Source organism: Aplysia californica, unplaced genomic scaffold, assembly GCF_000002075.1.
Source record: "Aplysia californica isolate F4 #8 unplaced genomic scaffold, AplCal3.0 scaffold00526, whole genome shotgun sequence".
Classification (NCBI taxonomy): Eukaryota; Metazoa; Mollusca; class Gastropoda; order Aplysiida; family Aplysiidae; genus Aplysia; species Aplysia californica.
The window spans coordinates 200950-214948 of NW_004797796.1; the positions used below are offsets into that span (position 1 = coordinate 200950).

The 13999-nt window shown below is 40.7% G+C and overlaps 1 protein-coding gene across 1 annotated transcript in view; it reads left to right on the plus strand.

Annotated features, from left to right (window-relative positions):
* Nucleotides 1-2183: 2183 nt before the first annotated feature.
* Nucleotides 2184-13999, plus strand: part of LOC101862209 (synaptogyrin-2) — a 33801-nt gene continuing 21985 nt past the window's right edge. Inside the window, exon 1 of the mRNA XM_005106325.3 lies at nt 2184-2336. Within this exon, the coding sequence (XP_005106382.1) occupies nt 2229-2336 (108 nt within the window). The 5' untranslated portion in view covers nt 2184-2228. The remainder of the gene's footprint in view (nt 2337-13999) is intronic.

Below are 13999 nucleotides of genomic sequence, written 5' to 3' on the forward strand. Positions count from 1 at the left end.
CTCAGTCGAACATTTGATAATACATGTACTATGTATACACATTGTGACGGTAAGATACATTTTTAAACTTGTTTTAGAGAAGAAATTGGGATAATAAGGATCAAAACAAAAATATAAACGGGATAACAAAATTTGCAGACTTTTCGGTCATAGAACTTCATCAGTGCAAAATGATGTCATCACTGACATTGTTTTTACAAAAACGTAGTCTTCTTGACTTAAACTTACAACAGAATATATTTCTAACAAAATTGAAAATGATTACACAAAAGATGGTAGTGAGGGTGGATGGGATGGGCGAAGAATGAGGAAGGAGAGGGCAAGGCAGATAAGAGTGAAGTATGATGGTGGAAATTACCCTCCCCCCCCCACACACACACACAAAAACAAGAATAAAACAGCCCCCCCCCCCCCAAATAAAGCGAGGAGGGAGGGGCACCTTTAAAACACCAAGACACTTTATCTAAATTTTACAAAATACTGTTAAGGGTATTGAAAAATTAATAGAGAATTTGAAATGATAGGTTTATAATAAGAAGATTTTCAAAACAGATTGCACTAATTTATGACATTTCACTCTTGACAATGTCACACCCCATGCACAGACAGACGACACATGGCATCAAAAATGTTATTCACACACCAAACACACTTCAATGACATTCTTTGAAGGCACTGTCGAACCTCCGACGAGACTTCAAAAAACAGCAAGGAATTTACTTTTGACACATTGGAGTCAACAAAGGCACCGATGCAGGTTTCATATTTTCAAATGCTTTGTCAACCTTAACAACACAAAACCAGCAATGTAAGCAACATGCAGAGCAAATTGACAAGTATGCCAGACTAGATCTAGGCACATACGTGCAGTTATCATCATGGCAAACTGAATTTTCTGAAATCTTTTTTCATTCTGTTTTTACTGTGAGATGCATTTACGGCTAAATCAGAAGGCACTTCGTCATGAAGTTCAGTGCCATTGCTAAAGACTGATATTTTTTAAAACATTTGGTGGGAAATTTTGAATTTTGCCTGGGTGGCGACCGAAGCCTACTCTTATCGATTTTAGACCACCAAGGGACCTTTAATTTGCGCAATTTGCATACGCAACCTCCGAGATTTTTTCGCCCTTGTCCGAGAAGGCTAGGGGTAGATATTTCCTACCAGAAGATCAGGGGTGTGGCTGAAAGACAGAGGTAAGAAGGAGCCAAGGAGTAGCAGTAGAAAGGCTGCAGAAAGAGTCCGGAGCCCTGAGGAGGTAGGGGCAGAAAGTGGAGGTGAAAGCAGACGAAAGAGAAAGAAGAATTTTAGAGAACAAAATTTTTCCGTCACTACTCGGATTCGAACCCAGGACCTTTGAGTGAGAGGCCCACCGGACCCGAACGCTACGCAAACTGCCATTCGGTTGACACTAAGTTTACAACTGAGAGAACTGAATTGATCTCACAAACATGGCCGACCGTCGTCTGTAGCGGCTTCACGTTACGCGACTCGCGGCCTCTCCTATTAATAGTTCCTCCAAGATCTAGAGCACTGACCGGTTTAGAACAATTAGAAAAAAGAGGTGGGGGGGGGGGGGGGTGAAGGCCAGGGTTAGGTGGAGCGCTTGAACCAATTGCACCAATGGCGCCCCGCCACTGAGTCTAATAGATCTAGATTAGTCATGTGTAGGAGCAAATTGGGCACAATTTCCTCTTCAGTATTCCTTTTTTTCTTCACTCATTAAATTAGACCGAAAAAAGTAAACAGGTCTAACACTAACAGTCTACTGAGCTACAGGCCAATCCGTATATTGGCATATAGATCTAGGCCTTCGTATGCCCAGTATGCCTATCGAGCTTAATTGAGCGTAAACCGCGCAACACGTGTCACCGCAATTGCCTTATTTTAACTGTTGAACGGACGCATTGTCTCATTGAGGCCTCGCGTTCTCCGTGCTATACCCACAACCATTTTATACTGGATGTCTGACAACCATTTTTCAGAAATAAAGTCTTGAGCTGGGTTTGTGCATGAAAATGATAAAGCAAGCAATGAAAAAGCCCAACTGAAAATTAATGTTTTGATTACTAATGACTATCAATAGATCAATGAGCAATACAACGTGAAAAATCGGTTGTCAAAAGTTTGGACCATTATTTTGTGGTCCTACTATAATTTGGGTGAATAATTTGTGACGTCACCATTCATGTATGCGCATTTGTTGAGTTGTTGAGCAAAGAAGAAAGATGTCGACCATTAGTGGTGGAGCATTTGGCGCAGGGAAAGCAGGGGCTCCTTTCGACCCCGTTGAGTACGTCAAGAAACCTCAAGTTATTCTGAGGCTTCTAAGTGTGGTATGTCTTATTGTTTTTGTTTTCTATTAGTGGACACATTTTTTGCGAGCATGATTAACTCACGTGATGATGACATGGAACCGCGAAGAGGGGGACTAGAGTCTGCAGTTTTGTTATTTTTATATTTTATAATAAAAGGCATTTTTGGTTGAGATCTAGCCCAACAAACACAATAAAGAAGAGACCTAGATTACCCCTAACCCTAACACTAACCCTACCCCTAAACCTAACACTACCCCTTTCACAACTCCTAACCCCAATCCTAATAATCCTACTTCTACCCCCTACCCCTAGTCCTAGACCTAACCCTATCCCGGCGATTTTGTAGTTTCGTTCGTTAACCCTAGAAGCGCTCAGCGTTTCACCGGAAGTAACCCGCCAAAAATGCCCCGCCGCCACGGCCGATCAGTTGTAAACATGGGGGTTTAGCGGGGGGGGGGGGGGGGGGGAACAGCTGAGATACCCGAAATGTATACCTGCTACTGAAAAATGACCATTTACGGCTCAACAGATGATAAAAAGCATATATAAAAGCATATATTTTCTTTAAGCTGATAGAATGAGCCATTCAAAAATGATCAGCCATCAAACAAATACAAACAATGCCGAGAACGCGAAGACTCAACAATTAGTACATCAGCACGGCGAAACAAGTGATAACACATAGCGTGTAGTCGCTCAGCGGGACCGCGTCACTTTATCGATCGATATCTCGGCCAAGAGACGCTCTACGAGGTCAAGATAACTTGCAAAGTCATTGGTCACTATTTATAACTTTGGCCTGTAATTGACTACGTCATTTTCCATATAAGGAACACTGGAATTTTCCATTGAAAAGGGTCAGCGTCTATGCCCTTTATATAGGGCCTGCGCGCTTCCCGGTCGAAGTAGGTCAGCCCTATATATAGGGCGTGCGCGCTTCCCGGGTAGCCCGGCTCGCGCCCTTTATATAGGGCCTGCGCGCTTCCAGGGTTAAAGTCAAGAGATGGGGGGTTTCAGGGGGGGCAAGTGACCTAATAAAAATATGGAGGTTGGGGGGTTCAGGGGGGCATGCCCCCCTGAATGTTTTCCTAATGTGATGTTTTAAAGTTAGGTTGCATCCCTGCTCTTTGTGCAGCCTATTTCAAAGAGTATTTGGTCATCAAGACTTCTGGATTTCTTCTCTGGATGTAAACAAATGGGTCGTGGACTTAAACGAACGGAACTACAAGATCACCCCTATCCCTAGCCTTCTAATCTACTCTTAACTCAGAGTGGTCGCTCGTTACGGAACTAGATCTAGATCTAGATTTAAATTTAATTTAGTAATGTGCTGGCTTTGATGTTGGGTGATGTACACAAGCCACACCGGTGATCTTGTAGTTCTGTTCGTTTAAGTTTAAAATATTAATAAGTCCACGATCCATTTGTTTACGTCCAGAGAAGAAATCCAGAAGTTTTGATGACCAAATACTACAGTCTACAGTCGAACCTGTGCAAGACGGAATCGCAAGGGAGCGGGAAAAAAATTCTGTCTTAGACATTTTCCGTCTTTGACGGGAATTTAGGGGGGGAGGGGTTCAAAGGCTCAGCGGGTGGGATCAAGGATCGCTTGTCCGGTCGGCAAGCAGTGGTCAAAATTTGGTATTTTTTTACTTTCCATCCCGTCTCACACTCAGCTACCAGTTGTCTATTTTCTACTAAATATTGATGCGCAGAACACGAATATCAACTTCATTTCCGTCGCAAATTAATAGTTTTTGAAATATTTGATTGTTTTTAACCGAGATAGACGTGCTTTGGACCAATCGGGAGGTACCAGGGGGGCCTGCCCCACTGGGGTAAAAGAAAATCTGGGGGGTTACAGGGGGGCATGCCCCCCTGTTTTTACCCATAATTTGATATTTTACAGTTAGATTTGAAATTGTCTTGAAAATAATTGATTTGCGACAGTTTTAGTGGCTTTATGTGTGATCTGCAGCAAACAGTACAGCAGTTTGACCCCTGAAACAGTGCATCTGTGTGCGGGAGTGAAAGTAAAAATTTACCCAAAATTTCACACCTCTCAGCTGCTATCCTGTCTGATAGTGACATGCGTCAGTCTTACGTATCCAATTACCACCACTGCTTGCCTTTCACAGTACCACTGTTTGACCCATTAAAAACAGAAACGTTTGAACATCTCCTTTGCTTCCACCCTTAGCCCCACCCACCAATGCCACCCCTCACTGCCATCATTGTAACAACGATTCGAGGAACTCTTTTCTCGGCTGGCCGTACGACCAGGGCGGCAGGCATTGGTTAATCTAATTTCACACCTCTGGCTTCTTGTTACCCAGGAAAGTTTCCGTAGTGGCTAGCTACTCGAGCACTCTCACGTGCAGTCGTGAGATATCACACCCACACAACACTGACCATCTGTATCGCTCAGGGCTCACATGATGGGGTAACTTCTACCCCCATTTCACCCCTACTCCCCTTCTTTGCCCAGCGGCACGGCCATGGCGTTAAGTTTAGAGCCGGCGGAACCAAACTTGCAAGTTTTGTTTCAAATCGGGGCTGAACGGGCAAAGCATTTTCCGTCTTAGACAAGTGAAACCCTCGGAAAGGAGCGGATTTTTCTTTCCGTTTCCGCGTTGGACATGTTTCCGTTTTATACAGGTAATTAAAGAGGAATATATCAAGGGGGGAGCGGGGAGATTCCGTCAAGACAGGTTTCCGTTTTACACAGGTTTCCGTTAGAAGGCAGGTTCGACTGTATTTGAAATAGGCTACACAAAGAGCAGGGATGCAACCTAACTGCAAAACTTCAAATTAGGATAAAATTCAGGGGGGCATCTAGATAGTCTAGCTAGATTCAATCCTAGAAGGCAGGCTGTCATCACAGGGTTCCCTTCTCAGGCCACCTTTTAACCCTGAAAGTGCGCAAGCCCTAGATCTATAGTAAGGGCGTGAGCCAGGCTACCCGGGAAGCGCGCAGGCCCTATACATAGGGTTGACCTACTTCGACTGGGAAGCGCGCAGACCTATCCTATAATGGGCATATATAGGCATAGACGCTGACCTTTTTCAATGAAAAATTGCAGTATTCCCTTATGGAAAATGACGTAAATTGTAGTTCAAAGTTATAAATAGTGACCAATAACTTTGCAAGTTATCTTGACCTCATAGAGCATCTCTTGGCCGAGATATCGATCGATAAAGTGACGAGGTCCAGCTGAGCGACCACACGCTATGAGTTATCACTTGTTCCGCCGTGCTAATGTACTAATTGTTGAGTTTATCGCGTTTTGCTCTTTTTATTTATTTGATCGCTTATCATTTTTGAATGGCTCATTCTATCAGCTTTAAGAAAAGATATATGAGCAACTGCCAAAACGTGACTCTCTTGAGACTCGGTGGTGCCAAAAAATTTTTTCTTAACAATTTGAATCCCTTTTCTGTCAGTCCCAGATTGACATTTAGTGCTCATTTTCCTAGAGGTATCAGAGCAAGAAGATGTAGGGTTTTGGAGATTATGGGTCTATTTGTTTGGCAACCACTGTATAGCAATGGCCATGAAAAACCTTTTTTTGCCAGAAAGTGTTTGCAAATAGGTGCATTTTGTAGCTTTATCTTCACAGAGAATGGAACTTTTTGAATTTTTTAAATCCATCAATGAACAAAAAAGTTACGAGTTTTTTAATCAGTTAATTTTTGGTACACTTTTATATTATATGGCGGAAAACACACAGGCAATGCAGGCATCTACTTCAAATGACCTATTTTTGCAATTTTTCAAAATGAACGCACAGTATTGAATATGGGTATCAAAATTTAGCTCAAACCCTGCAGATTTCAGAAATGTTTGTCTCATGAGCAACAGCTGTCTCGTTATGTAATAAAGGGCGCGTAATCACAGGTACCCAGGTGTAAACGTTTAATTAACAAAAGTTCAATTTACTCACTTAAAAGTGATTTCATTTGCTTATATCTCTGCAATAATGTCTTTCAAACTGAAAGCAGGACCCATCCTGATATACTCAGAGCATATATATAAGTAAAAACAAGCACAAAATTCAAGAATTTATGAAAAGGGGAGACAATAAAATAAAGCCGACTAGTGCACGGTTTACACAAATATATTTATTACACCAATTAATGAGAGAATGTGAGAAAAAACAATGAAAAATGAAAATGGCCTTGTGATCTAATGCCTCTTGTGAGGCCTTTTGTAATTGTCCAGGTGAAGAAGTCTGTTGATCCCTTATCGTTGCTCTTGGAAAAGACGTTGCAGGGGCTGCTCTTTTCCATAAATCTCACACTGAAGTCATCCTCCTCGAGCATTTTAACCTTAACCTACAGAAAAAAAATCAAATAACACACCTTGAGAAATAAAGAACTTAGTGGGAAAAACAGCAATTATTTGTAATAAATATTATGTATCAGATTTGTTAAATTTCAATCGGAACTAACAATTTTAGCCGTTTACTAACCACAGCAGAATATGTCCACCCTTGCCTCTTTTTTTTCAGTAAGTAGTAGATGTTCCAGGCTTTTTTAAAATGTCAATTGAATGTATCACACCTACGTTTGTATTTTTATTAGTGAGTCCCAATTGTAGGCCTTCTTTCTCGCATTCTGCACAAACCTTATTTGACTTTTTTTCCTCATAATATGAAACAGCAGTCTCCAAAAGAAACATCTTTCTGTTGTGTCAAGACTACTCTTTGTTCACTATCTTTCGTAACTGACAACTTATATTCATGGAATAGCCATTCAGAAGGCTTGACCACAAACCGTTCCAAGGATTGTGAAGTTAAATCAAAGAGGTCTGGAGACACACATGTCTATAAAGACTGACTTTAAATCGATCAGATCTTCTGGAATCTCATCATTGTCAAATAAATAATCATTGTCTTATATATGCATCCTGTCTGTATTTGAGTGCCCCCCCCCCCCCGCCTCTTAATTCTCAAATTTTTGGAATGCATTGTTCGCTATCTTTATTTTGAAGTTTCTCTACATATTATTTTTTCGTTACTTGTACATAACAATGATGACACAATGTACAGGAAAAGACAAAGTCATGCCTCCAGAGAGAAATGCGCACTTTAAGAATAAAAAAAAAAACCAGCCTGAGAGGTTTCTTTTGCTTTGAAACAGATATCAGGTCATATCAAAGACAGTGGACAATCACAATTATGTTGCTAGTTATGACAAACAGTACTGGTACATAACAGTGATGACAAAACATAGTGGGAAAAGGTAAAATCATGCCTACAAAGAACAAATTTGCACTATGAGATACACAGATCAATAAAGGCGTATTTTGCTTCTAAATGAAGCTTGCATGTATGAAATATATGTTGAAAACTTACTGATATTTGCAATGATGACAAATATTACTTGTATAAACTATGATGACACAATGTATTGGAAAAAGCATATCATGCCAACAAAGAACAAATGTGTATTTTGAGTTAGACAGATAAACGAGGACATGTTTGTTATTTTTTTTGAGTAAAGAGAGCTCAAGTGACATAAAAATGTTTGCTCTTAGGACTATGTAATTTCTAGTACGTCAGTCAGTCTTGTACTGCTGCATGACGACACCCCAAAGTCATCACTAAGCACAAAAGCTAAATCTATAACCACAAAAATGATCCATCTCTCGAAGTTTGTTCACACATCGCACTCTTGTTCCTGGAATCCAATGTAAACACCGCAATTTTACGAAAATATTCAATAGGGTAGCCTAAAAACATGCAAAACAGTCCTGTACGTCACGTTTAATGAGAGATTCTTGTGTGTCACCAGACGCTGACGGCACTGACTACTTTCGTTTTTCTCTTTCCCCCGTTGCCTCAGCTGCTCTGGGGAAGCGGGTAAGGGGAAGTCACTCGAGAAAACAATCATATTCGGGCACTGTTGATGATCCGTTCTGAACAAAAGTGGGCTAAAATTCAGACTTCCGGTACGTCGCAAAGTGACGATGGCGGCGAATGTTAAACAGCCGACCGAAATCGTAGTTGGTTCCTATCGCGCATCACAGCTTTTGAAGTATTGAATAAACGACGAAAAGTAAAAAGGTTTAACCAGCTGTGGTGATTCTACTGAAAAATAATGGTGTTTTCTGAAACACCTGACGACACGAGGGACTCACAAGTGATCCGAATTATTCGTTTATTTGCAAACAAATAAACCGATTTCTTGAGCAAGCGAACCTTTCTCGATGACAAAATCCATAAAATCTAAGGACAGGTTAAAAAAAAACACCCAAAAATACTAAATTTTTGACATTGTTGGAAGTTTCCATTGGTGTGCTCAAAATGACAGTCCAGGAATCACTAAAAAACGAACATTTTTGGCACAAAATTTACAAACTCAAAATTGCAGATCTGACACGGGGTCTGAAACTGCTTATGCAGGTTCTACATCCTATATTTGACATGTGTAAAAGTTTTGGAGGAATAGATACTAATGCATCACATTTTATGCACACTAATGTGAGATATATATGTGTTTTTCCCCATATTTTGGCAATGGCTCATGTACGGTTTTATATGCCTTTTATCATCTGTAGAGCCGTAAATGGTCATTTTTCAGTAGCATACATCTCGGGTATCTCAGCTGGTATCCCCCCGCCAAACCCCCATGTTTACAATTGATCGGCCGTGATGGCGGGGCATTTTTGACGGGTTACTTCCGGTAAAATGCTGAGCGCTTCTAGGGTTAAGAGGTTCCTTCACCCTTTGGTTTTCTATCTTAATATTCTTAACCATAGCTTCTAGAAGTGCTCAGTGTTTCGCAGGAAGTAACCCACCCAAAATGCCCCGCCGCCACGGCTGATTGGTTGTAAATATGGGGATTTGGCGGGGGGATATCAGCTGAAACCAGAAATGTATATGCCTACCTGCTACTGAAAAATGACCATTTACGGCTCAACAGATGATAAAAGACGTTTATATATAAAACATATGAAACTGCAGCGAGCACCTAGCATCTCTGATTGGCCCAAATATAGATGACATATTTCCGCCATCTATTTTAGTCGTCTTTGGGGGCTTCCCTCGCCAGTTGACTAGATCTCACTGTGGTGGCCCCGGTTTGCCGCTTAGCGCGCGATGGGCCATGACACTAGTCTAGATCTAGGTTTCATCGCCGACTGCTTGGGCTGTGTGTGTTTGTGTGTTTTGCGGGCACGTGCTTGTGTGTGTGGGTATACAAATTTGAGGAGAAGGTAAATTTATGGAAAGAGAATTGCTGAGATCGTTTATAAAAGATAAACAAATTAATACAAAAAGCAGACACGGCAAGATCTGGTCAACAGTAACTGGCGAGGAAAACCCAAAAGTCTTGGGGGGAAACCCGGGAAGACGACAAAAATAGATGGCAGAATACGTGTCATCTATATTTGGGCCTATCACAGAGGTGTGCTAGGTGCTCACTGTAGATTCATGTAAATAAAACCGTATCTTTTCTTATTTAAACTGATATAATGAGCCATATAAGCAGGTCAAGTAAATACTAACATAGCACAAAACACGATGAACTCAACAATTAGTACATTAGCACGGCGAAACAAATGATATAACACATAGCGTGTAGTCGCTCAGCTGGACCGCGCCACTTTATCGATCGATATCTTGGCCAAGAGACGCTCTACGAGGTCAAGATAACTTGCAAAGTCATTGGTCACTATTTATAGGCTCTTGATAAAAATTTCAATGCTTTCAAATTGCTTTAAAGATAACATCAATGGGCTTGAATTAGGTGTTCAGGAGGGCATGCAAAAATTGCCTCTGTTGGGCCTAAGAATCAGAGGGCACGGAGGCAATTTGCTAGGGCACCAAGGCAAAAATTATAGGTGATCATTTTGTTGATTAAAGTTGGTAATACTGGATCGTGCATCACAACGTTTATATATATTATATATAACAATAATATTTATTCTTGCTCTCTACAAAAGTACAGAGTTATCGGACCAAAACAAAATCGCTAAAAATGATTTTTAAATCATATTAATAATGATCACGATTGCATCTGACTTTTAAATGCCTTTATGACTAAATTATCTAGCTCTTATTGATTGGATTAAGATGATTGAATATGACTGTTGACCATAGGGTACGATAGAAAACAGTAAGTAATATGACCAATTAGGTAAGACATTAATCATTGACATTCAAACAGAGTGGTTTACAGGCAGTGTAGTGATAAAATAAAAACAAATCATGGTAAATGAAAACAAATTTTGAACTTGTATGAAAAAGAAAAAATGAGGAGTGAAAACAAGTTATGAACTGTATTTTAAAAAAAAAGAAAAAATAACTGAAAACTGCTGTCAAGCAGTTAAACAGAGTGAGGTTCTGACTATGATAAATGGAAGCAAGTTTTGAAAATACATGCTTTAAAGGACATGTATGTTATTTAAGAAAGACCTAATAAATCAGCATGTCATATTATGATTTATGACTAGATCAGAATATTGAAAATATGTTGGCACACACAATATAGAAAAAGACTGGCTTACTGTTTGTCCGTTTGGGAAAAAAACAAGTGATTTTAAAAAGTATCACCAGAGAACATGATTTCTGAGAATAGTGCTGTTTTATCGGGACGTCTAGTTGTGAGACACATCTCTTGCCACATCGCTCACATCTGCAGCCTTCTTTTTCATCCAGAGCTTTTTTCAGACACTGCTGCTGAGGTTTGGTTATCATTGCTGTGAGTGTGCTTGCACTAGCTGTGACAAAATGGACACATTGTCAAGCTGAGCAGTGTCAGACTGAAGCTTTGATGAGATTTCAGACAGGTCTGACAGGATTTCTCCACCATACCCCCCGCCTTCCCATGCGTGTATCTTAAAAATAAAAAAATCAGTAATTTCCCCCCCATTCTTGAATCCCATACTTTGCGGTGTTCAGACTTTGAAAGAACTATGGTGACCCCAACAACCAGTGCTCACATGATGCCGTATCTTGTGATTAAGTTGTGATACACGCTGGTTCACTGACCTGCCCCGGTGGCGAACCCGACAAGACGCTTGTATAACTTTGTTTTCTTTTTTTTTCTACAAGTGACAGCACTGGACAAATAGTGATTTATTTTCATGGTGGCACATTTTTTAAAAGCAAAAAAACAAGGGCACTGCAAAAATTGCCGCGGTTGACCATTTGATTTTAAGGGCATTACGGCTAATTGCAAAGGCACCAAGGCAAATTGCCGCGGTCTATTTCAAGCCCTGCTTCAATGCAAAGAGCTCAGTCACATGATTCCAACGCTACTTAAGTTATTGCTCTATGTTTAACCGTTTTTGAGATATGGCATTTTAAAGATCTTTTCGGGGGTAAAAAAAGACGTTAGAGCAATTTTTGTGATCGAAACAACTAGGAAAATTTAATAACAAAAATGTTAGCTGCGACAGTTTGCTGCTGCATACACGCAAAAACCAAACATTTTCACTGAAACCTTGCTATGTTGTGGACAAAAATAACAGATGAGATTTTTAAAATACACTGTGGTGGGTATTATTGAGTAATATTGTGCAACACTGTTGCGAAACATGGCCGCATCGTCCTGCGGTCAAGATATTTTGCCTTTCTTATAAATTAAGCTACAACAATAATTGAGGTATCGTGTTAAAGGTCTTTTCAAGGCTTTTCTTTTGTAATGTCTACATCATATCAAATATCTGTAGAATCTACAAAAGACTGATTAAAAAATAAATATTAACAAAACAGCAGGTCACCTAAGATAAGATCTGCACAAAAGTTTTTAAAGTTAACCCTCGTCCTGCGAGGGATGGGTTCATGTCCCCCGATAAGCGTATTTCGACACCTCGCCTTCGTTCTGGTCTAGCGTCAGTCTGGCCCCTGGCTCAGCGCACACGCGCCGAGCATCATCTCCCGTGCAATTCGGGTCCAGCGTTGGATCCGCATTCACGCAGCTCATGTGTTTGTGCATCAGTCTGCTTGAGTTTGTGTGTATCTGTGGCCTTCCTCTAGAACCGCCTGCATTGTTTCGTAACTGAGGCATACGTCTCATTCAAAACACGCCAAGTTGGTAGCTCTAGATGTTTGGCAATGAAATTATAGAACAAATTGACCCACTTAGACGAAGGATAGTCGGGAAACAAGACTTTCATTTTCGTATTTAAAATCTTTCAAATGAGCTTGATTTTGTATTAAATGATACTACCTGATAAAAAATAAGCTTGTTTGATAATTTTGAATACCTTTGTGCAGGTAAAAGGAACAATTTGAGTGCAAAACATTCGGAAATTGACCTATGTTATCTCCTTTCTAACCCCAGATCATTCATAACAACACTCTCATGGTATTCATGGCGAAAACACGTTTCCAGGGGCACTCGCTGTGCACCAACAGTACACACTGAGTGACCCTGGCGGCCTGCCCGGAATGTCCAACGTAATCGGTATCAGTATCTCAGCACAGGTGCTCCCCATTACGCACAAATGTGCGTATATTACCCCTTAAACCTGCAGGTTACCCCCTTTAAGTTTTGGTGGTGCGCGAACGTTACTCTTTTAAAATTTCGTTTTGGGGGTTTGCATATATGCTTTAAAACAGGTGGTGTGCGTCTGGCAAGCATCATTCCCCCCGAAGCCGAATTAATGATTTGACAATTGACAACACTCCCACACACATAGGCTACAAGGCACGACAGTCACCTTTTGTTAGAAGCAGTCGACCTACTTATCAGCTGCACGCAGTTTCCAGCAACACAACTCTGCTTCAGCAGAGAAGCTCTGCCCACATTCTGGTAGTAAATTTTCTGGTGTCGTGCTTTGAGTTTACCCCTGCTGTGAGATTACCCCAACAGACCTGGCTACACCCCCAGTGGTAGACCTGCATGTTTGCCGACAATCGTCTGAAATCCGACAATCGCGAGCCGGCCGATGCTATCGCTAGGCCCACCTGTATCAGCCAATGTGCGTAGTGCGAGGCCTTGCCGACTGCCAGCGACCCCTTTTTCTCCCGTCGGCTTTGTCGGCACTTTCGTTTTCGTGCCGACGTCGGCGTCGGAACCTGAGTAGAAGTGCAAATACGAAAGAGGACGACAACCTAAATTGTCGACTTTCTATTTCGTGCTCGAGCGGCCATTTTGAATTTCGTTTGTTGACTAATTCAATTGTTCAGATCATGTTGATTCATTCAAGTCCGACTCACTTGTTCTAATAGAATCTAGTCTAGATCTAGATTTATATAGATCGTCATAAACCTCAATGGAGGATTCATATTCCAATTCTATTGTGTCAAACCCTATCATAGGTTGTGCTGTAATATTAATGTTGGTAAAACGCATTTCATCAGGTGCGTGAATTATTTATTTAGAATCTAGACTCAGCTGAGTCCCTCTGTTCGGAATCGGATGTGGATTTCGAGATCTAGTTCAAGGCCTATTCCTATTCACTTGGTCTACAAGATCTATATATATTTATTTAGATTACTAAATCTATATGGAGGATTCATATTCATATTCTATTGTGTTATTGTATCAAACCCTATATTATTATTATTATAGCAATGTAGATCTAGATTAGATGTAGATCAAGATCGAGGCCATATGCTCCTTGCTTGTTTGTTTTGGAGTGTGGTTTTTAAAAAAAATTATTTTTTCATTTTGGATTAGTGCTGGCCTTTTTACATGAGGCCCGTTGCAGGTTCTTTTTTGGGGTA